This window comes from Drosophila nasuta, chromosome 3, assembly GCF_023558535.2.
Source record: "Drosophila nasuta strain 15112-1781.00 chromosome 3, ASM2355853v1, whole genome shotgun sequence".
NCBI lineage: Eukaryota > Metazoa > Arthropoda > Insecta > Diptera > Drosophilidae > Drosophila > Drosophila nasuta.
The window spans coordinates 9,901,340-9,925,583 of record NC_083457.1 but is presented as its reverse complement, the minus strand read 5'-3'; the positions used below and the strand labels follow the sequence as shown (position 1 = coordinate 9,925,583).

Genomic DNA, 24,244 nt, shown 5'->3' with positions numbered 1-24,244 from the left:
AAGTTTATATAGTATACTTATAGCTTATATAATATTCTGAAAGTATACCATATTATCTTCTATAGAACAGGATTCAGTAGTTTCAAGCAAAAGAAAAAAAGAACGTAGTTTGGCTTTCATGGGTTTATTGACGGTTAGTAAAATTCGCAAATGTGATTACAAATACAACTGATTCTATTTAAGTGTAAATAATTGTTGAAGCGAATTAAACATCATCCAGCGCTTGCCAAATTGATTTTCAATTTACTCTGCACTAGGCAAATAAATAATGATACAAATACATTAAAATGTTCAACTAAATGTGTAGTAAGCGTGATTAGTTTAAATATGTATATGTAATATATGTACGAACTAGTATTTATGTATTTTGACAAACAGTCAATGCCTAAAATAAGGTGTGTTAGTATAGCTTAAAAATTGTTATTTTGTCGTTTATGTTTTTTGTTTTGTTTTGTGAGGTGCTTTATTCCATGTTTCTTCTATTAAATCATTTGCTGCTGGCGCACGCTTGGCGTGACAAACTCGCGCTGAGGACTTCAATTTTTTGTGTGGTGTGTGTGCGTTTTTCTCTTGATAGTAGCAATGATGTTGTTTGTTAGCTTAGTCAGCATATTAAATCGTCCAATACTTCGCCAGAGTGTAAATTGATCAAAATTTGTATCTAGATGGCAGTGACAGTGCTTGCTCGTTTCATTCCGCGTGCGTCGCTTTGGCAGATGATGATAGCTGGCAGCAGTTCTCAACTTAATCGTACTTACATTAATCTATAACGAATACAACTAGATATGTAGCAGAAGGGTTTTACAATGCAAAACGCTAACCTACAAATTACAATACAATATGATCATGGCTGATGCTGTTTTGTAAAAAACACTTAAAACTTATAAAACAAATCGACTTTCGAATCCACATTCAGGCCAAACAATAAGTCCGTTGAGCAGGCTGCCTTGTACGCCTGCAATATATCCTCCATGTTTTCCTTGCTAAGTTCTATGCTGTCGATGTTTGCCACCTTCTTGTATCTGCAAGAAAGTAAAACGTATAATTACTCAAATTGAAATGTTTGCTGGCCAGTTACAAACTTACTTGTCCCGCTTGTATTTCTCCTGTATGGCCTGAGTGCTGAGGTCCTTGGCGCCCTTGTGTGTTTTGCAGAGCAGCACCACCACATCCATCAATTGCTCCAACGAGTATGTGGTTATCTTTTCCAGCTCTGGCGTCCACATCTGCATACCCAAAATGTGACGTGCCAAAGCGAGCGAAGCAGACGACATCAATGATGGCAAATATTGCATATAGGTCTCTCCCTCTAGCAGTGACAACTCGCAAATGAACTGCAATACACAAGTAATTCAAATTAGTTAATGTTAGAGGAACTATTGACATCGCCTTACCAAAGCCAAGCTCTTGAGCTTCTCGGGCATATCGCTCAGCACGCCATAGGTGGTCATGAAAACATAAGGTGTTGGAGTGGACAAATTGAAGGTGAGAATCTTGAGGAACACTTGCTCCATTCGCAGCACTTGGGCTTGTGTATAGCTGTCGTCGGTGAGGAAGACAAACTCACTAGCGTTTGGTGGGTAGACCTCCTCATATTTACTGCAAATAGAATAAACTCACGGTTACAATTTCAATTGCCAAAGGATGAGTGTGTAAATGATGGCCACTTGCTTCCCTTGACACACACAGCAATTTGATTAGCTAAGTGTGCTGCCATAAACTAGGAACGAATCAATCATCACAAAGCGGCGTTAAATGTTGACATGTTATGTCCCTAAGCTACAGCTTGGGCATACGAGAGTAGTGTAGGAGGGGGGTGAGGACTTATTGGATTACTTACGCGGCGACATACATGGCCGCAGTGCCAACCAGCTGAAGCTTGGCGCGTTTCACTGACATGTGGCTAAGGAAGCGGTCCAGATAGGACACTGTCAAATAGAGAGTTTCCGTGTCCAGTTTGTATTCCTCGGCGACCTCGACAAGCCAATCAACCAGAATGGCGCGCATCGAGTGATTGATGTCAGTCTGGCGACGCATGTACTGCGGCTTGGGGCGATGCTTCTTCTGCAAATACGAGAAAGCGATGCGGAGATGTGAGTTAACAAGTCATAATATCTAAGCAATAGTCTGCCACAAGTGTGAAGTGGTAAACATAAAAAAGCGTTAAACAATCGGCGTCAATCAAACTCGGATTGTTTACACATACAATTATAGGCTGGTAAAACTAAAGACTTTACGTTTAATTTTTATTTGTAGATTTCACACTCATTAATATTCGTAGTTGGTTCTTGCACACAAAACAAAAAAAATGTATCCAAAACTTGCCAAAAAAAACTACTCTTGGGAACTAAACTCGTTCGCAGCGCAATTTCCCTGAACAACGTTTTGCTTCCCCTCTCTTTCTCACTCGCCTGAAATCGAATTTACCAATTTTTATTTGTTTATTGGTTATTTCGCAGTACGTGAGCCGCATCCAAATACGAACGACGCTCTCCGAGCGCAAATCTTGGGCGAAACGGCAATACGAGCCCGATATGTACATTAGGTGTTTATTTAATAGCCAGCTTAACGTTTATTGGACACGTCAAACGCCACCGGAAAAGCCACTAAAGAGACTATTCGGACAAACTGCATGAAATTGTGATTTTTACCTAAAGTTTGGCAGTTCTACGAATCGGTTTAGGGTTCATTTTTCAAATCCATTCTTATGAAGTCATTAGGATGGTATTGCTTTCTTTGTAGCGTAATAGAAAAGGGAATGTCTTAGGGAAATTTTATAATATATAAGTAAAATCATAACATTGCAGCTAAGTAAGCTGATAATGAGTGAATAAATAATGAAATAGCTTAATATTCTAGTAACCACGGTGAAATTCTTTATTAAAATATTATTAAAAGCATTTCTTTCTTTCGATATGGGATACTTTAAGCTCCTATCTCCAGGTAGCATCGTATTAAAAAGTATTATAAATAGTTAAGAAAATAAAGTAAATAAATATTAAATATCCAATTTAATGGAGTTGTCACATTATAAACAAAAGCTACCTACCAACAATCGACCCGACCCGGCAACTAAGCAACAAACAAACTCGATACATTCAAATTTCCTTTGAATTTCTGTTTCAGAAAGCAAACAAATTTCACACTGAATAGACTATATTTAGAAGCGAACAATTCTTAGGTTAAAGTTACAAGATGACGCTCAAAATGGCATTGTGTACCAAGGATGATCTCAGCGAGGCGATCAAGCTGCAGAAACGGGAGCAGTACGAAGAGGAGCGCAAGAAACGCATCTTCAATGCCAAGCAGCGGCTCTTTGGAGTAACTCCGGTGTAAACTACACCTTTTTCCTCTAATAATGCATTCTTATCTTTAGCTCGACTTGGATACGCTGGAGCGACAGATCAGGGAGAAGAAGAAACAGGCAAGTGAGCAGTTGGAGTGCGATAAACGTTACGAGGAGCAGGAGCAGCTGCAAAAGCGTCTGATTACCGCCAAGGAAAAGGAACTGGAGAAGGAGAAACGCATCATGGACTCTGATCTGAATTTCTATCGTTGTCGCTATCAACGCAAGGATCAAAGACGTGAATTCGATCTCAATGATCCCAACTACTTGAAGAAATCGACGCCAGTACGCATCTCCGACGCCGACATCACACTGGGCATCTCCAGTGCGCAGATCTTTTACGGCGAGGATCTCAACAAGAGCGATCGTCAGGTGCGCCAACGGGAACAGCAACGAGCCTGGCTCGATCAGCAGGTGATGGAGCGCAAGCAGGCGGAGGAGGCGCGTCGTCAGGCCGACAATGTGTACATGGAGAGCGTGTGGTGTCGCGACAAGCATCTGGAGGAGATGGCCAAGTCGGATCATCGCATGCGGCATCAGATCATACACAAGATTCGACAGTTCAACATCAATTTGGCCAAGCAGAAGCAGGAGAATCGACAGCGCCAAAAGCAGGAGACCTACGAGGATGATATGGCCGAGATCTATAACATGTTGTCTAGTGACATGCTCACGGAGAATCCCGATGTCGCCCAGTCGCGCACCAACCCCAACAAGAAGATCGCCTTCATGTATCGCGGTATGACTCCAGATGAATTGCGCGACTTCCGCAAGGGGCAGGTGCAACAATTGACGGACACGCTGCAGCGCAAGACGGAGGCACAGTTGATGGACAAGCAGTGGGAGCAGTATGCCATCAATATGGATCGCTCGCTGATGCACAAGCAGATCGACATGGATCGCAAGTACAAGCAGCAGCTCGATGATCTGGTGCGCGACAATGCAAAGCTGGCCATTGAGCAGGAGAAGCAGCGTAAGGATTCGCTCGAGCAGCTCAGCAATGCTGTCTACGACGACTTTTACGATCAATTTAACAAGACCTCGCGTTAACTTGATCACTCTTTTATTGTGAACGTGTGTGGAATTGCTTTGGCAGCACTGTACTTGAACTCTACATTACTCTCGGGTCAACTGCGAATGCAGTTCCACACACGTGCAAGACAACAGGGCAAAAACAAGTTAAATAAAGCTTAAATTAAATGTTGACGTGTTTTGTAGTTGTAGTTTTAAATAGGGAATCTTTTTGGGTGGACACGAAACCAAATGGTCGGCCAGCTGCGCTCGTTCCAGTTGCGCAATCATGCCAAGACTGGAAAGCAGCCTTCCAGACAGAGTGGGACAGCAATAGAGAAATGAAGACGGCGCCGGGTTATTTCGAATGGTAAACGATAAACAAGAGCCAGCGATGCAGGCAACAAAAAGGAAGAAAGAGGCAAAGAAAAGAAAAAAGGCAACGACGCGCGAAGACATCGTCACCATTAGGGTGCGGACAGGGTTCTCTACACACACACAAACACACATACAAATATGCAGTTGAGTATAAGTGTGTGTGCAAGTAGACAGCATGTATACACACTATTAGTTGACGGAAATGGAAAATGGTTTTGGTTAAGTGCGTGACAAGATACGCACCAGATGGAGGACACACTGCAGTTGTGATAAAATTCTTAGATACAAATAGAAGAGTGGGTTTAGGAGGATTGATAACTAAGCATATTTACACTTTTTTAGATTTCAAAATATTTAATAAATAGGTTAATAAAAAAGGGAATAAATTGGACTGAGCTAGTTAATGCATTATTTTTATCTTAAACCTTTTTTTAAGGTAATTATATATAAATAAATATAAGTTTAGTTACTCACCTCGCTCTCTCGGAAATTCTCCAAGATGTCTTGTTGATACTGAACCACCTCAAAGAATCGTTGCCGATCATTGCGTGGCATCAGCTCAGCTCTTGCGACCACAGAAGCATCGCTGGCGTTAAGCATGTCCTCAGTGAGGCTAGTGTTGGCTTCGGCGATAGAGCGGTCAACGGACATTGGAGACAGCACATCGGTGACGGACATGGGCGTGTTATCCAGTTGAAAGCCATGTTGTTTTGGCAACGATTCGCTACAAGAAGTAGGCACAACCACAGCGTAAAGTGGAGAAATGAGAATTTATATCAATGTTGTTGGGCAGCACTTACAATTTGCCGTTGTCTTTTTGAATATTCTCCTTATCGGCAGCATTTGCATTGAGTTGAGACTGCAACTGCACCTGTGTATCGATATTGTCCTCGTATACCGAGAATGTCTTGAATTGCTCCACGGGCACAGCATTTGATTTTTTAGGGCCGCCACCGACGCCATAGCCAGCGTTTTCCACCCCAAGATCACGAAGAGGCTACATAGAATACAAAAACAAACACACACGCACACAAATGCATAAATTAGTAAAGCGCACTCGCTCAAAATATATATATGTATGTGTGTGTGTGTTTGTGCAGCGAACAAACAGTCGGACAACAACGAGCGAACGCCAGTTGCTGTCTCGCCTTGCGTCTATTCGTGTTTTCCACTCTTGGAAAAATCCTGTTACGGGAGTTGCGCAGTCGCATTTCGTTGTTGTTGCTGTTGTTACTCTTTCACTGTGCGCGCCCTTTGCAGGCTTCCCTGGGGCTTCTTTATCTCGCTCTCCCTCTCTCTATTACATGCACGCACACACACTCGCTACTCACTGCCTGTGCATGTGTATGTGTGAGGTGAGCATAGCAATTGCATTACAGTGCACAAGAGCTCGTTTGCCTGTTTGCTATTATTACTCTCTCTGCAAGTCCCTGTGCTCACTTTGTTGTTGTTGGAAGAAAAATGCGCGCCAGAGTAAAGTATTGAAGTATGCATTTCTAGGTTAGTTTTGCAGATTAGGCGCGATTGCGCGCAAAAAGTGCGAATGCATATCAGTGAGTTTGGGTATAACAAAAAAATAGTTGCAAAAACTTATCTACAAAAATAATTATTTAACATACAAATTTGTTGGAACACAGATAGACAGACAGACACAACATGAAACCCACCACCATCGCTGTTCGCAGGAACAACGATCGTTGCCACCACTAAAGCAGAGTTAGAGTGAGAGAGCAGGAGGGGCAGCTGCATTTTAACGCACACAACAGCAACAACAAAGTTTTGGGATAGAATTGTGATGGAACCTTACCGCTTTGCCGGAGGGTGCGGGAATGCCGCGCGGCACTTTGGTGTTGTTCGGAACTAGCACGCCCGAATTGGCGCGCGGTGCAAGCACATTTGCCTTAATTTGCTGCTTGCCACCAGCTCCCAAAACTGCCTTCTCCTTGATATTCATAATGTTCGGATTCTCCTTTTCGTTGAAGTCTCGATGTATTTGAAAGCTTGCCATTATTGAAAACAGTAAGTGAATTTACACGACAATACGATAGTGTTGCTGCAATATTTTTTTGTTGTATCCAAAGGCGCTTTGGCTTTCGACTTGCGCCTTGCTCTTTTTTTCGATACTGTAAAATGGTGGCTTTATCTACGCTTCTCTTTATTTTGTGCGTGAGTATGTGTGTGTGTATTAAAATTTGTTTCTTTAGCTCAGCTGCTGCTGCTGCGACGGCGTCGTCCACTTCGAAATGTCGTCGTTTATTGAGTCGCTTCGGCTTACACTCACACTAACATTTATGCTGCTATATGTGCGTGTATCTGCTCAACTTCGCACACATGCACACACACAATAAAGATTTATCAAATTGTGGCATTCGACACTAAAGACGCGTACAATATATATTTTTTGTAATTTATTTAACTTTCACTAACACCTTAACGTTTTCAAAGCAATTCCATTAAATTTCCAAATACAAAAAATACGACAACCACGTTTAAATTAACATTAACATTGCTTTCTTTTATATTCCGTCACCGTGTGCGAGTCCCGAATTAATGCTTGTCGTTCGCACGGAGAGCTATGAGTTTTTGATTTTTTCCCGGTCAACTACAAAGCCAACTCGCATTAATTCGATCATTCAGTGTGACCACAAGTTGAATTTAAAATGTACTATTTTACTTCGAAAAAGTACCAAATATACCAAATGCATATTTGTTTACACTGGCTATGGTAGCGTGCATTTTTCGAACTTAAATAGTTATCGGTTATCGAAATTGTCTTATAAACTATCATTATTGTTATTTTTGAAATTGTTTGCAATTATTAAATACTCAAATTCAATGCATAATGTAAAGTATTAAATATTTTTACTTAGAATTTTAAGTAAAATTAATCCAATCTTTTTTGTTGCTGAATTTTTATTCACATTGGAATAATATTTGTCACTTATTATGTACATACATATATTTACTGCTTTAAGGGAATTAACGTTAAAAATTAACTCTAAGTATTTTAATTATTTTTCTTTCGATCTGTTTTAGCTTTGTGAATTTAAATTTTTTAAATTTTTAGGTATATGTACGTCTAATTGAGTTACAGTTTTAAATCATCTTATATTACATTGAGAGTATTTCCCTTCTATAATTTATTTATTTTAAATTAATATTTACACAAAATGAATAGTTAATACTTTAATTATTATGTTGAATTGAAGTTTGCCTTATTTAAAGACAATTTTAGGAGATAGGTCACGCTGTAAGGTCTTGAGAACCACCTTGATCCAGTTATTGTATATAATGAAAGTACATAGTCTATATTTGCTGAGAATGTGATAAGAATAGCAAAAGGGATGTGCACTTTTCTTTTGTGCATTTTGCGCAACAATTCTCTGTTGCAAATCGCAGCAAACGACCTGACCGAACCTCAGGTAGAGACGACCTCAGAGAGGCGAAGACAAGGGAAACTTCTGGTCACACAGCTGCCACACAGTTGCTTGTCTTTGACTCCCGTTGCCCAATGATAAACATCTGCAGCGCGGCAAATCTCCACAATATTCAGACATACCTATACGGCTTAGCAAATTAGCCGGGAAATACTCGGAGTCTATGAAATTCCGAATGTTACTGTGGCTTAAAGCGACACTCGTATCAGCTTGCAGCCTTGACCCAGTTAGAGCAATGTGGCAAAGAGTGGCGTCAATTGGTCAGGTTGTGGGTGTCCTCCAAGTAAAAGTTTTTTTGCGGCTTTGTTGGCGCCTGTTGTTGTTGAGAAACCGCAGAAACTTCAAACCATTAGCTGGGCTTATACCCTTAACGCATTAATGCTCACAAGAGATTAAATACCCGATACACAAAAGAGAGAAAGGTGTGCCGATTTTTGGGCTATTAGAAATGCAGAAGAGAAGCAGACATCTTTCATAACTGTGATAATTATTACTGAGTTAATATAGTTTTTTTTTTTTATCTCTCAGACCGTTTGACCGTTCATTTAAACACCTATTTCCCAAAGATTATGATTATTAAGGCAACAACATTTTCAGTTGGTACTACTTTGTGTGTTGTTGTTAATTTTAACCAATTTCAGATCTATTCCTTAGATTAAAGTCTTTTTTTATGTTTTTTAATGTAGTTTATTGATGATATAATTTAATGTTATTACCATTTAATGATAAAGGTGCGAATCTGCATGGGGTTCAGTGTTACACTGAATTTAGATGAGTCATCATCGGCATTGACAGCCAATGGCTCGAATGGAGTAGTGTAATATTCAAGAGTTTTGGGCAGAGAACCGTCGTGATGGAACTTGAAACGTTTCACCTCATCGAGGGCCATGTTGCCATCCAGAGTGGTTTCACGAATCTCCTTACCGCCCAACGAATCGAAGATGTGGCGAATGTTAAAGCTGACAATGTGACCCTCAGTCTCATCCAAGAAGTTCTCCACACGGAAAAGGATTTCATCGCTGGAGTATGGCTCCAAGGTGAGCAGATTGACCGACTGTGGGAAGTCGCTGAAGTCGGGAAGCGATTGGGGCTTCACCGAGCTGGCAGTGTTTGAGTTACTGAAGAATTTCCAGAAGGGCAAATGAATCTCATGTTGAGCAAGGCGTTCTTCAGTCGAGGCCTTAGCATCAACAGAATTGAGGATCAGATAGACTTTGCCGCGAGCAATCAGTCCAGTGCCAAATTGTTCCTCGTTCAGGGCTTCGCCTACACCGAAGGCATCATCATTGAGCAGACGGCGATGCAACATCAACTCGAGCTGACCATCATCCAGACTGGAACCACCTTGAGCACGATCGTTCAACAGGGCAATGCGTTTCTGCTGATCCTCGAGAGCAATGCGAGCAGTCACAGGGTAATAGTTGCCACTCACCGACTCGCTCATGTCGGGTTCGAAGTATTCACGAAGGTTGCGCTCACGCTTGATCATCTCGCGACCGTTGGAATCGGTGTAGAAGACGCCATTCGAGGCCAGATCACTCTTGAAGCGGGTGACAATCTCACGACCAGTGTCATCATCAATGGGAATTGGGCCAACCAGCCACTCAAACTCCACACGATTGACACCCTCATAGATGCGAACAACTTGCGAAATCCATTCGTTAAAGTGCTGATGCACTTCCTTGACGCGTTCGCCATCGTAAACTGTATAGTCAACGCTGTCAGACAGGATGTTAATGTCTCCATCTGGACGGAAGATGTAGGCACCAGAGGAACGTCTCTCGGAGGCTCCATTGTCACCACGTGCGCCCTTGTAGATGGCGAAAGTCTGCTCAATGTTCTCCGAGACGCCGTTCATCTCGACGTTCTTAAGGCGACCAGAGTCGCTGTCGAAGGTTAGCTTGACGAGCTGTAAAAGGGAAAGGGGGAAGTTAGTGGGTGATTGACGAATTGATGGGGCTATGAAGCAAAGGCAAAGTGGTTCGAGATAGGATACTCAGTGTCTAGGTATGTCTTTAAGGACTGAGTTCAGGTTTTTTTTAAATTTTGACTTTAAGGGGTTTTACTTGAGGTTCAAAGCACGAATGCAATGCAGGTAGAGCTAACTTACCGAGTTCTGCACAGTGAATTCATCATCGTCATTCTCATCAGCTGCTACCGCCTTGGACAGACGCTGCTTGATGGCATGCAGCTTCTCGAAGCGACTGCGAGTCACCTGGTTTTCGGACAGCGATTTTCCTCCAGGCAGCACACGAATGTAGAAGTTGGCAATCTTGTCAACGGTGGCCTTGAAGACCAACTCATGCTGAGTGTTGTTCGAACGGTGTTGAATCGAAAGCACTTGCCATGGCACCGGCACCAGCTCGGATGCGACTTCGCGACCCTTTTCGTCCGTGACCAGATAGTTTTCCTCCTTAACGGGTATGCGCACATACTGCGAGGAGGAATGCGCCAATGGATTGTACAGGGTGACCACCACATTGTTGGCACTGTCCTTGGTGAAAGCACACACACTGATGTTCACCTCCAGACAGCTGTCGAATTCTCCAGCGGTCAGATTGGTCAGCACACGCAGAGCATCGCGAGCATTGTCCTGGGCATGGACCACGGCATCGTTGAGCAGACGATCATAATCCCTGGCTACAGCTTGTTTCTCTGTGCCCGTGATGGCATCGTGATGCTGCATGATGCCCATCACTTGACGCAGTTCATCCAAATCTTCAGTTTGCTTCTCGTTGGTCAATTTGGCGAATGCGCTCAGTTGCTTGACAGTTTGCAGCAGATGATTGCCGTCGCGTTCAAAGCGTTTCTGGGTGGGACGCGAGGTGAAGTAACCGGTCCAGTAAGAGTGCGAGTCACTGGCATAGGGGGAAGAAGTCCTGTGTCTTGTTGGGCCAGGTAAGCATCATCTGATGCAGCTCGTAAACATAGCAAGAGGGCGTCGAGTAGAATACATTAACCTTGGAGCCAGAGACCTGACGTTCGTTGACATATCTAGAAAAAGAGATTTAGTATTGAGTTCCGCTTTAAAAATTGTCTTCCTAAATAATATTGAAAATCTTAAAAACCAATTATATTGCTAGTCTATCAAAAATTGCAAGTAAATCTTTTTTGTTTAAAAACAAATACTAAAGTGCTTTATGGACAGCAAATTTTGTATCTCCAGATTTAACAGTCGCTGAGAATAAGAGGTTAATATAGACGGACAGACAGAAAGACGGATTGGCAGGGTTGATTGTATCTGCCTTATATTTACTCGTTTTTTATCCCCGTACTTACTTGATTAGCTTGTCCATGTTCTTGTAGTTGATTTCGGCATCCTCGTATTGGAAATCGTCACCCATGGGCACCATGATATGGGTGGCCCTGAAGGAGTTCGACATGGTTTTCACATAGTTGATGAAGTCATCCACACGGGACTTGACATTGTTGTCATAGCTCTTGCTATCGATGATGGGCTCATCGCTGCACAGAATATCAAAGCAGAAGCCGGGTGGTGCAGAGTAGTGACGGTAGAGCAGACCGGTAAAGATGTCAGAATCCTTAAGAGCAGCACTCGATTGCCAGATCATTTCGATGGCCACATCTTCAAGACGTTTGCTCTTCTCCCTGTGATCCATGCGGGCAAAGAATTCGGCGTTGAAGCCCATCTGGGCGAAGATCGAAGCCATCTCACGAGAGTGACCGAAAGGATCGATTTGCCAGCCAATTTGTGGACGAGCACAGGCGCCAAAAGTATCGTTAAGCACTCTGCAACGAAGTAAATCATCAGCGTCGTTCATTAAATGTCATTTCGTTTTTTTAACTTACTTCAAACCCAGCGAGAACTGATCGATGACGCTCTGGTAATGCACAGCAGCCTCATCGTTCATACTCCAGGCGCCGCCAGTGAATTCCAAACGACCTTCATTGACCAGCTTCTTGACCAGACGCTGCACTTGCTCGGTTTGCTCCTGATACCACTTGAAGAAGAATGAGGTTTCCACCTGGATAAAGCGACGGCTTGAATCCTTCAACAGCTCCTGAATGACAGAGTCCAAAATGTACTGAACACCAGCATGCTGAATGTTGTTGCGGGCGCCATAATAATACTGATCCACGGTCTTAAGCCAGCCGACATCGTCATGGGAATGTGGCACCAAGTGCACATTGATCATGTTCGCCTTGGTGGCTGGACATGACTGCAAAGCGATAGAGAGGGAGAGAGAGAGACAGAGAAGGAGCTTATAATATATACTTATTAAATTTCGATTCTCTGTAATATTTACCTCATAGCCACACATTGCTTCAGCTTGATTGGCCAGCAAGAGCACAGCCAGCAAAGAAACGATTCCCCAATGGAACTGCATTGTTCTCAATCTATTCCAACTACTACTTAATAATTCACTCAGCTCCACTGAACGACTCTGAGTGACAACTGGAAACTAATGCCAAGTGAAACTGCTTTTATAGTCGCTGTTTGCGAGCGACCCAAACGATTAGACCCCACGATGAGCCCCTTCTACCGATAACGCTGAAACGCGCCCGGATTAGAGGCACACACTCATGCTTACATATCGCATATAGTATATAATATGTAGCACTCAAGAGCGGTGTATCCATGTACTAGTGAGTGCATATAAAGTATATTACTATTGAGCTCTTTAAGTTGTTGATAAGCGCTCGACAGTAGGGCTTAACTAGCTTGGATACAATTTTATACTCATTGTCAGTTCGGGGAGATCAGTCTGGGGGTATTTTCTCTGAGACTATGCGTAGATTGTTGCTATTATTTGGCCATTGATAGTTAGAAGTAAATTCAATAATTTAAACAAATCTGAAAAGTAATATTCCGTTGAGATAAGGTTATGACTAAATACCCTTCTTCACAAAATTATCAGACAATTTCGAAGAAATAACATTGTTTGCCATGCAAGAGATTGATTTTAAGTGGATGATTGGTATATTATCTGAATTCCATTGAAATTAAGAATGTTTCAAGTTTGAACAAAGTTTTGGTATATAAACATCAGAGCAAATAGAGACCGAATATTAAATCTTGAGTCATGGGTAATGATTTCTGTTAAACTAGTTAACTTTATTAGTATTTCTGTATGCCACATATATAATATTTAAATTTTACAATATTTTCTATTAATATTTAGGAAATATATTTAGAATACAAATATTTGTAAGAATATACTTTTTATACATTCTGTTTATAATCTATTTAAAAATCGTATGAAATTATAGAATATACTACAAATTATTGTTCTTAATTTGGAAAAAAAACCTTTAAATTAAAAATTCATTTTGAAATTTATTATATTTAGTAATCTATTAAACCAGGTCTATTAAAACGGTTCACAACCATACTTAGTATGGAGACAGACCACGGATAAACTAATTCAAGTATTGTGAATATTAACTGTTAATCTTTGAGAACTGGATATTGGCTTGTTTTATTTTGTTACAACATTTTTTTATAAATAAATAAATAAAATAAAATTTACTACTATTGAAAAGAAGATTATATTTATTTTTTTTGTACAATTAACTTACATTCTAATTAGAGAATAATATGTAAATAATAAATGAAATAAACCTAAAAAATAAAAAATTATTGTTATTGATTTTAAAAAATGTATAACCTTCAATTTAAACGCAGCTACATAAAAGTGGGTTAATAACGTAAAAATTCAATATATAATTTATTGTGTTTGGAAATCGTTTTAATTTTGTAAACACTTTACGTTTTTATGACCTTTATAAAAGTTATAATATTATGGATTGGCCTAATGAAAGTTCTTTTCCGGGTAGGGGTCTTTGGGGTTCTTCATGTGGGTCGTATTTGCGTATGGCGCTCATAATAAGCGTAATCTCAAGTGGCAATTGCAATTATTGTTATCTCGCATGGCAGAAGCACTTGAAAATTCAAAGTTATACTATTTGTAATCGATGCCTTATTGGGTTTCACTTAAATGGATTTTAATTGATTACTTGCCAAATGGCATTACCCTTTACTATATTTTATGAATTCGTACCAAGTTACCAAAGCGTGATAATCAGCGAACTATATACACTTTCATTCTTGAAAGATTAATTTGTTTATTGAACGGAATTTAGACTCTGCTTAAGTGTTTTTATTCACCAAAGACACTTTAAATGTTGTACTCAAATTGGCATTCGATTGGGGGCCGTGTTGTAATAAACAGCTACAGCATTCGTGATCTTGTTATTGGACTGAAAGTGGAAAACATAAATAAATTTAATAATACCATATACAGAATTTGAAAGTGGTTCTCGGTGTTTCCAATTTCTAAGTTCAGAAAAAATGTTTGCAATTAACTACGATGATTAATTAACACAAGTTGTGCCAGGTGACTGGCATTTAAAATATATGTATGTCCTTGGCAGGATATGAGAGGAGAAAAGCTTTCACGCTTAATGTCCTGCTCTCAAGGGAGTTGACTTAAAAGTCTATTAAATCATTCGCAATGGTGTTTCACTTTCTCCCCAGTCCAGAAGCTGTCTCAACAATTCAGGCAAGGAGCATTAAAAATTTATGCTCAATTAAACCGAGTAAGTGGAAAAAGTGGACAAATCGACGGATGAAGATTCCCTCTGCCCGACAATGTACTTCTGCTTAGAATAGAAATTTAAGCAAAATATTTAAAGACCAAGAGAATAAATAAATCGTGAAAGTGTCGCAGTCAAATTTAATTATAATACAATCTAAAATAAATAAATTCAATTTTGAGAAAATTACAATTGCAGCCCACTGTTTATAAAATAAAACGCTTAGTAGGGTCCGACCCTTGTGCAAAGTGAGCTTTATGTGCCCAGTTGCTCTTTTGCCAAGTGAGAGCATTGTGTTTCCAGAAGGGAGTCGGACAAATAAATATGCAGATGACTTTGGCAGTAAGATACCCTGCTTTAAATTACATATTATCAGATCGATGGAGGAAGCTAAGTCAGATAGCAATTACTTAATTGATTCAATAATGACCAACTATATTTATACTTGGTTTATGGACAGAATTACTCATTTTATGAGCCTCTTCATCAACATAAACACTGCGAGCTTATCTTGAGATTAAGAATGATTATTGCTATTGCTGTATATATTAGCATAAATGGTAGTATAATTTATGGTGTTTTGGTTAGTTAACTGTTTCCGAGTCTAAAATATTGTGTCCACTCATATTGAAAGGGTGTAAAGACTGCAACTCGACGAAATTCAGTAAAAAAAAAAGATGCAAGAAGTATGCAATTTAATTGGATTTCTTCCGAGTTGAGAGCACGGATGAGAGAAGCGGTGGAACTGAGGAATTACAGAAAATGCGCTTAGCTGCCCTGCAGTTGCTCTGGCACTTAAAAAAGTATTTAGTGGAGGAGCCACTTGAAAACGCGACAAAAATGTGTCCTTTTAACATCGTCGACAAAGTTGCGTCAGAAGCGCAATTCCTTCTATGGTTCTATGCAACCGCCACTTGCTCCAAGGCATTTCTTAATGCTCTGGCTTTCACCTCTCTTTATGAAGATTCAAAGCGAATTCTTGTGTGGTTTCATTTAATTACGATGTATGACCTTTAGCGTAAGATATGTGGAAATCCGGAATGGGAATTTAATGAAATTAAAAGTAAGAGTTTAATGAAATTAAAAATAAAGATTATCTTTTTAAACAACCAAATACCGTAAATCTGCTTGTAATTCAAGCTTGAGTAGTGCCCTTCATCTAGTACTCCGGACGTATACTTAATATTACTTTTTCGTTTTAAGCTTCTACCTGCAATGCACCGGTTATAATAAAATATGTGTAAGGCAGCAATAATAAGTGAACATTTGCACAATTTTTCCATTTTCATTTTTTGTTTCGTTGACTTCCTTACTACCAAAATGTCAGTAAATCACAGTTAAGACCCAACTGCAGAAAAGTCAAAAGGCTAGACAGAGACTGAGAGGAGGAGCGGAAAAAAGTTTAGAATTGAAATGTGCAACTTGGAGACTTTTTGAAAGGATGAAATTGTTATGAGTGGATGGACGCTTTGAATGAGACTGCGGTTTTCCATGCAAATAATAATAACGGCCAAATAGCCGAAATAAAGGAGCCTCAAATAAAAGTTCTTTCAGCGGCATTTTGTCCCTTTTTAAGGGTTGCCACTCGAAAATGTCGTCCCAGTTGCAAACTGTTTAACTGTTGATAATTTGTACAAAGTTTCAGCTGCCGTTTGGGTTTTCTCTCAATGTTTTCCTATATTGCTCCCCGGATGGAGAGAGGGAGGCGCAGTCAATTCGGGGGAAAAAGGGGGCTCCAGAGGTTGGCCACTTTGCCATTTCGCATTGTTGTTGAGCTGATTTTCGAGAAGCACTAAATGTTGATGGTCTTTTTATTGACTCACCTGCAGCCAGGCTGGGCAGCTCAGGTGTTTTCTTCATCTCTGCTTTCATTTAAAATGATTTGAGCTCTTCAAACGTTTGGGTACCGGCTCTCAACTAACAAAGAAACTCGGCTCTTTCTATAATCAGATTAACATTCTTGATCTAAGCAATTATTTACCTAATCGCAACTAAGTGTGTCGAAATTGCTATTTAATAAGCACTTGAAGGGATTACACAAAGGTCTGCTAAATCCTTACATTAATGCTCAACTTTGACTCTTTCTCTTTCTTGATTTAGCATTATTCACTTTAATTTACAGTTAATCTGTTTCTCGTATTGAACCTTGATTATAAGTAAGAGGGATTAACAGTAATGTGGATTGCATTTTAAAGCTTAACAGCTCAAGAGAACCTGAGAGCGAGCGAGCGAGCTTTTGCTTTGGATGTGCGTTAAGAGAGAGTTTGGGGATGAAAAATGTTGGGCGCTTAGTCTTGCTTAGTACTCGGCTGCCTTTCATTCATCATACATCATAAACAATAGTCATAAGGAGGCACATCTCTCTGTTGTGTTTGCCACAAAATTAATGGCATCATTTGCAAATCGTCATGCTTTGTTATCGGCAAATGTGTAAAGCGCCAACAGCGGTGCCCTCAGAAATATTGACGAAGGGATTTGGACAGGTTCTCGAGAATCTTTTGTGCAAATACTTGAGCGTTGAGGGCGTAAAAAATACGCCTCCAGCAAAAAAAAACATTTTGGGGAAAATATGCTCGTTGACAGCGGTTCAAATGTGTTTTCCCTAAGCCTTTTCAATCGAATCACACAAAGGATTCATGGGACTTGAAATTCCTAATGTTACTGCTGAAATGATACTTAGTTAAACTATTTGGCAAAATATTAGCATATATTGTAAAGGACATCACAGTTTTATAATCAACATTAGTCATTTTAACAACTTGAAAGCAAATGATCAACAATATAAATTACAAAGTTCGCTCAGTCAGCATTAAGGATCATTGCGGCAAATGATGGATATGCGACGTGTCTTATTGATGGGATTGCCCAAGAATTGCGACTGCTCCTTGGCCAGGATTTCATGAGTGAAATTGTAGCGTGCTGAGTGGCTCATTATGTAAAGGGAGCGGCGAGGCAAAAGAATGTCCGCATAGAAATTGTTTTCCAGCTTTGCCTCAGGTTGATGGCGATACGCGTCATCGGTGGTGTTGTCACTGGTGTCTTTTGAGGGACCATCTCCAGCGTTACGCTGCTTATACTTTTCGGCACTTGTACGCACCAGGCGCATGACGCTATCACTGAGCAAACTGATGCCCGAGATGGTGTTACCGCAATACTGTGAATAGCGTGAACTAATTAGCATTTCTTATTTGTTTTTTGGTGTTGTTCGACATACGCGAGTGCTGTCCACATGGGGCTTGATAACGCCGTCAGCAGCCAGATCCAGAACGTGCACATAGGACATAATGGCGCCCTCAAAAGCCGCCTGACGGACGCGTTCCAGGACTTCCCGATTGCTGGGATACCACTTCTTGCGTTCCGTTTCCCTAAATCCATGAATTGCCTGGAATAACGTGTAAGATTTAGTGGTGACCCAAAAAAGTATTGACTACACTCACGTCATCCCAATGGTCGAATTCGTAGCGCAATCGGCTCATGTAGGGCTCCACTTCCTCATGAAGCTGCTGTTCCTCTGCTTCGCTAATAAAATCTGGAATAATGCGCATGTGCTGCTCGAAATCCCGTTGCTCCGCAGTCGGCCATCGTCCATGAAAGCACGTCAATTTATTATTGTTATTCTTTGCTGCAACTAAAGCAGAATTTGAATGTCATAACGCTACGACAGCGGGTTTCACTTGGGTTAATACAAGCATAAAGACGTTGACAACCATAATTTCATAATTAATTGTACTATTATAATTACCAGCACGATGACAACGTCGCAGAATTTGTCCAATTGCTGCACTTCTGTTAAAAAATAACCATTTTTCTATTCAAAATATTATTTATTTTGTTAAACTCAAAGCAGAGTGACCGCAAACGAGCAGCCGGTTAACTTGGTATATACTACTTTTAAAATGGCAATCTGGTTACACTTTTTTAGGTATGAGAGTATTGTCGTTAAAACGGTTGTAAAAAGGCGCAACTTTTTGAACATCTTTTTGCTTTACAGCTTCAAATGCCAGGTTTGGTTGCTTAAAATATTTTTTTACCTATTTTCTTATTATCAAAAGTCGAACACGATTAAATTCATTGCGTGGTGGTCACATCAAAGTGGATTAAATACCTAACCCAACCCTGAGCGCACAATTGCCTGCTGACGAGTTATCGTTATCGAATATTTAAAATAATTTTGTATGAACAAATTGTATGGCAACATAAAATAGATTAAATTGTAAAGTTATTATTTGCGAATGATGCCATTATGAATACAATTTTCTGCTTCAACGTGCTGGTAAAATTTTAAAAATCAAACGTCTCTGCCAACAATATGCAAAAAGCATATAACTCAATAATTGTTATTGGATTACAATTTACGTATTCGGATTTTACCTGCCACAAAATTAAAAGGGTTCCATAGAAAAACAAACAATTTGTAAAACAATATAAAAACGGACGTTGGGGTAAAAAACATGATGATGGAGAAGGGTGCGAAAATGTCCGCCCCACAATTGAGTGGAATGTGGGTTGGTATTTTGATACCCTTTACTCTAGGGAAAGGGCAAAAAGGGTTCTAAAAAAATACTGACATTTGAATACGTTTGAAGTGTGTTCAATTAAGGAAATATTACTCTTGTAAATAGTTGAAAACATTTGTAGGTAACTGCAAGTCGGTCACGTTTATTTGTTTTGGACCAATTTGGCGAACTCGCCCGCAAGCTGATTACATCAATGCAAATATTATGGTTTGTTGGTGGAAAGCAAAGAAGGGAGTGAATAAAAATTGGGCTTCCGAACAGTCGCAACCGAGACCGGGACTCTCTTCTTTCGCGCTCTACGGGCCACTCCATGCGCCTATATTAAATGTTAATGGCATTTTTCTTTCAGTCTACAATAGAACTCTCCGGGAAAAAAAAACTCTCGCCTGTGTATCTGGCATTGTTCATCTGTGTTAACGTGCGTTGGTGTGTAAATGATAAATGAGCGACACCGTCATCCGAACGAAGCGTCGTTCGTTCAACCGCTCCGGCACCTAAAGCAACGCTACACTAACGGCCCATTACGCGCTATTGTCCTTTCGCTCCTTTTTTGTTTCATTCTGTGTACTGCTCGTGTAGTATTCTGAATCCTGCCGTGAGATGCTGTTTTTCTGGCCATTACCCTGTCTTTAACTTTAGCGAGAAAAACTTCTAGGTGTTGTGGGATACCCGGTACTTATACATTTATTGCTTAAACTAGCTATACACATATTCTTAAAAATATACGATTATTAACGAAATATTGTACTTCACTTGCTTATGGTTATCAGGTATAAAAGTTCAAACAAAAAGTTACTGACTGCGAATTCAATTACGCATACTTGTGGAATACATAAAACTAATAATTGACTTCAGAGATAATGAAATTTCAAAACATCAAGCTTAAGTCAAGTTCTTAGTATAGAATTAAAGTGGGTATGAAATATACGATTATGAACAAAATATTTTAAAAGATCAAATAAAGAATTACTGACGGTGCGAATTCAACTATGCACAGTTGTGGAATACACAAAACTAATAATCGACTTCAGAGTTAATTAATGAAATTCCAAAACATTAAAATTACGTCAAGTTCTTAGCATAAAATGTAAGTAAGAAATATACGATTATCAACGAAACATTATGATTCACTTGCTTGTGGTTACCGGGTAAAAAATATGAAATTAAAAGTTACTGACTGTGCGATTTCAACTACACATACTTGTGGAATAAAGCTAATAATTGACTTCAGAGATAATGCAATTTCAAAACATTAAAATTACGTCAAGTTCTTAGCATAAAATGAAAGTAAGAAATAAACGATTATCACTGAAACATTATGCTTCACTTGCTTGTGGTTACCGGGTAAAAAGTATGAGATTAAAAGTTACTGACTGTGCGATTTCAACTACACATACTTGTGGAATACATAAAGCTAATAATTGACTTCAGAGATAATTAATGAAATTCCAAAACATCAAGCTTACGTCAAGTTCTTAGCATAAAATTAAAGTGGGTATGAAATATACGATTATTCACGAAATATTTTAAAAGATCAAATAAAGAATTACTGATGGTGCGAATTCAACTATGCACAGTTGTGGAATACACAAATCTAACAATCCACTTCAGAGATAATGAAGTTCCAAAACATTAAAATTACGTCAAATTCTTAGCATAAAATGAATGTAAGAAATATACGATTATCAATGAAACATTATGCTTCACTTGCTTGTGGTTACCGGGTATAAAATATGAAATAAAAAGTTACTGACGGTGCGAATTCAACTATGCACACTTGTGGAATACACAAAACTAATAATCGACTTCAGAGATAATTAATGAAATTCCAAAACATCAAGCTTACGTCAAGTTCTTAGCATAAAATTAAAGTAAGTTAAAGAACTATTACAGCGCAGTTGACGTAATAACTTAACAATTAGTTATGATTAGTTAAAATATGCTTATCTATTTGTGCACCAGCTTCTGCTTTCGTTTCTGACGATGAGCTTGGGATAACTTCATGGTCTTGTATTCGGATTGCGTACAAAGACCAAAGCCTTGAAGAAACAACTCTTGTGAGTTGTTCATTTTGGTTTCGCATGCTGGTGGTTTTCCTCCAGCTCCTCCAGCACCACCAGCTCCTGCAGCTCCTCCAGCACTTCCAGCTCCTTGTTGGTTTAAACGGGCGCGCTTCAATGCCTGTTGCAAGTTAAAGCGACTGACGTTTACCGCCTCGTTCTTGATGGCAACTTCCAGCAAGGGGCTTAATGTTCGATTCACAGTTGGACGCGGCGGTGCGGTTGGCTTCGGGGTTGCGGCAATTGCAGCAACAGTTGAAGAAGGCTTCTTGTTTGGCGCAACCATCCTTGTTGGTTTTGGGCTTTCATCTTTGCCGTTTAACGAAGTTTTTGTCTCTGTGCTAAAGTACTTGCGAAGCAACTGACTTTCAGTCGGTCTCTCTGACACAAAGTGTGGCTTGGACAGCGAGAGACTGGCACAGACATGAGGAACAACTGCATCGCTTACCATTTCACTGATCAGGTCAACATTTGGCTGCATTTCTTGCTCTGTAAATGGCAAACAGAAATGTCCAATATTCTCCTCCAAGCAGATCACCAAATATTGACACTCTGCATTGAGCTCATACAGTATGTCTTCTATCTCCACTAAACGACTTTTCTTGGTGGCCTCATCCTACAAATTTCAGTATAATTAAAATCAGTTTGCAAAAAAAAAAATAACAAATTACAACTTACTATCATCGAGTTATTGGCGTAGAAGTTTGTTATTCGCTGTAATATGGATATTAGTTACATTGTTAGAATTAGTTATTCAGCAATACTTAAATGGATTATCCATATTTATACACACCTGATGAACACTGAGATAAGTTTTCATAGCGCGTTGACAATAAATAATATCGTCGATTATGTTGGATGGCAGTTTATAGAAACGTTTCAAGTAATATTCGAAGAAACGTTGCGCACTCTGCATCGAATTCGCTGTACGCATTTTAATAAGAAAAGCTTTGATGATTTCATGGCGCTCCTCTATTGTGAAATCGTTAAAATTAATGGATTCCATTTTACACACAAGAGAGATATTAACGCGCCGTGATTTGGCTGTGATTGTTTTGATGCCAACTTTTGCCGCTAATATGCGCCAGAGTGACACTAATTAAAATGTTCAAAAATACCATAACGACGATTTAGAATTTTAGTATGCATGGTCACACTCATGGTGTATTCTTGTGATCGCATGTATTTCTTTGCATGTTTTTAGATTTTTAATTATTCAATTAAAAGAATATTTATAGTAATATTATGTCCTTTAATTTTATATACATTTAACAAAAGATTAATTTTAAACCAGGGTCGAACGACAATACAATATACGATATATATTTTGCTGGTACTTGGCAGCATTGGAAAACCATATGTAGCCATATGATCGCATGCCAAAGTTTGTCTACTATTTAGCTGAAACTTGGCAGCATTGAAAACAATGCAACCATATGAACGTATGGCCGTTATATTCAAATATATTCTCAGGTGCAACACAATGGAATTTTCGTTTATTAGATTGTTGGTACTTGGCAGCACTGCAAAACAATGTAGCCGCAATATTTAAGTGTTGCATTTTCAGCTTAAATAATTAAGTCGAACTGCAGAGTAATTATGTTATATTATTGGCAGTACTGAATTTTCGGACCACCAGTTCTTAACGTCAATTCACATTAGTAATTGTAAATATGATTGATTACTCTGGTTATGGCTGTAATGGCAACTGATGTGTTTTGCCATACAACACACCCACGCATCCACATTGTAGATACATAACGTACATATGCTGATGCTTGTGAATGGCAGCAATAATTACTATTTAATTATGCAGTAATTGAACCAGCTGAAAGTACACATTAAATGTCACAGAATTGAAAATATATATATACTTACCTCATTTTAAATATAATTTAATACGACAAAGAAGGCCACGAAAAGAATAAAGCATTTCCGTCGAATTTTCAATTAACAACTTTAAAGGAATTTTAAATTCATAAATATTTAACATATGCATGTGCGACGACATGATTAATATAATAATAGACCCAACGTTGGTGCTTTTTTAATAATTTTTATGTTTTCCATTTGTTTGATGCTGTGGGACAAGACACGTGCCGTTCGCTGCTGGATATTTAGTTCCCTTTAGGTCCCTTTACGCTTATCAACTATGCATTTTGTTTTCTTTGGACACTTCTCAGATACATATTCCTTAATGCCTGCTTTTGCGATATCCTTCGCCAACTTAAAGGCTTTTCGGCGTTGGCATATACCACGACTACTACAAAAGCAACAGCAACAGCAACAGTAGCAACGACAACAACAACAACAGTGGACAAAGTTTTCTTTAGCGACGCAGAGACCGCAAAAGGGTCTGTGTCCAGTTCCACTTCCACTTCCACTTCCACTTCTGACCACGACGCGCAATAATCTTTGAGTGGCTTTGGCGTCGCCACAGCAACAAAACTCCTTGCAAAACTTCAACCAGAAAACACCACAAAGAACAAGCTGAAATCTCAACGTAAGCTCTGTCGTGTCCGCTTTCAAATGGCGTCCAACAATAAAAAAATTTAAAGCACGGATTTCGAACTCCCTTCATGCCATTGCCAAGACACGATGTCTTAATTATGTATTTCTTAAATTGTCCAAATTTTTTTTCCAAATATTTGCTTTTTATTGAACAAAAAATTGCTTTACATTTGTGTATACAATATATAAAAAGACAAAATATTATTGAAAAAAAATAAAGTATGTAAATAAAGTAATATTTTCTTGCAAGTAAATAACTGTTTTCATAATTATAAATAAACATTTTTGTTTATATAAAAGATTTTTTTCTGAAAACAGGAAAATACTTATAAAAGTAAAATAAGATAATAATAATATTGTTGAAAATTAAGTAACTGCTTTCATATTTTTAAATTAGAAGTTTTTTCTGAAAGCAGAACTTTTTAA

At 39.2% G+C, this 24,244-nt stretch overlaps 5 protein-coding genes across 5 annotated transcripts; 1 reads left to right on the top strand and 4 right to left on the bottom strand.

The window, feature by feature from the left end:
* Positions 1–437: 437 nt before the first annotated feature.
* Positions 438–7,318, bottom strand: LOC132790586 (G2/mitotic-specific cyclin-A). Its single transcript, XM_060799161.1, has 7 exons — positions 6,543–7,318; positions 5,536–5,732; positions 5,210–5,459; positions 1,841–2,064; positions 1,395–1,599; positions 1,087–1,334; positions 438–1,022 (listed from the first exon to the last, which is right to left on the bottom strand). Exons 1-7 carry the CDS (start codon positions 6,741–6,743, stop codon positions 875–877), a joined length of 1,473 nt encoding a protein of 490 aa, XP_060655144.1. The 5' UTR covers positions 6,744–7,318; the 3' UTR covers positions 438–874.
* LOC132792748 (RIB43A-like with coiled-coils protein 2) lies at positions 3,074–4,546 on the top strand. Its single transcript, XM_060802206.1, has 2 exons — positions 3,074–3,321; positions 3,377–4,546. Exons 1-2 carry the CDS (start codon positions 3,196–3,198, stop codon positions 4,394–4,396), a joined length of 1,146 nt encoding a protein of 381 aa, XP_060658189.1. The 5' UTR covers positions 3,074–3,195; the 3' UTR covers positions 4,397–4,546.
* A 1,523-nt stretch (positions 7,319–8,841) lies between the features above and the next one.
* Positions 8,842–12,589, bottom strand: LOC132791721 (lysosomal alpha-mannosidase-like). The gene is given in 6 exon segments (XM_060800757.1): positions 8,842–10,081; positions 10,283–11,041; positions 11,043–11,166; positions 11,452–11,922; positions 11,983–12,353; positions 12,441–12,589. Coding segments are annotated over 6 exon segments (3,003 nt in total). The 5' UTR covers positions 12,522–12,589; the 3' UTR covers positions 8,842–8,884.
* Positions 12,590–17,423: 4,834 nt separating this feature from the next.
* Positions 17,424–19,769, bottom strand: LOC132793579 (alpha-ketoglutarate-dependent dioxygenase alkB homolog 7, mitochondrial). Its single transcript, XM_060803565.1, has 4 exons — positions 19,763–19,769; positions 18,168–18,358; positions 17,945–18,112; positions 17,424–17,884 (listed from the first exon to the last, which is right to left on the bottom strand). Exons 1-4 carry the CDS (start codon positions 19,767–19,769, stop codon positions 17,540–17,542), a joined length of 711 nt encoding a protein of 236 aa, XP_060659548.1. The 3' UTR covers positions 17,424–17,539.
* A 123-nt stretch (positions 19,770–19,892) lies between these two features.
* LOC132792450 (uncharacterized) lies at positions 19,893–22,393 on the bottom strand. Its single transcript, XM_060801844.1, has 3 exons — positions 22,101–22,393; positions 21,986–22,021; positions 19,893–21,923 (listed from the first exon to the last, which is right to left on the bottom strand). The coding sequence occupies exons 1-3, from the start codon at positions 22,311–22,313 to the stop codon at positions 21,195–21,197; spliced, it is 978 nt and encodes a 325-aa protein (XP_060657827.1). The 5' UTR covers positions 22,314–22,393; the 3' UTR covers positions 19,893–21,194.
* Positions 22,394–24,244: the final 1,851 nt, after the last annotated feature.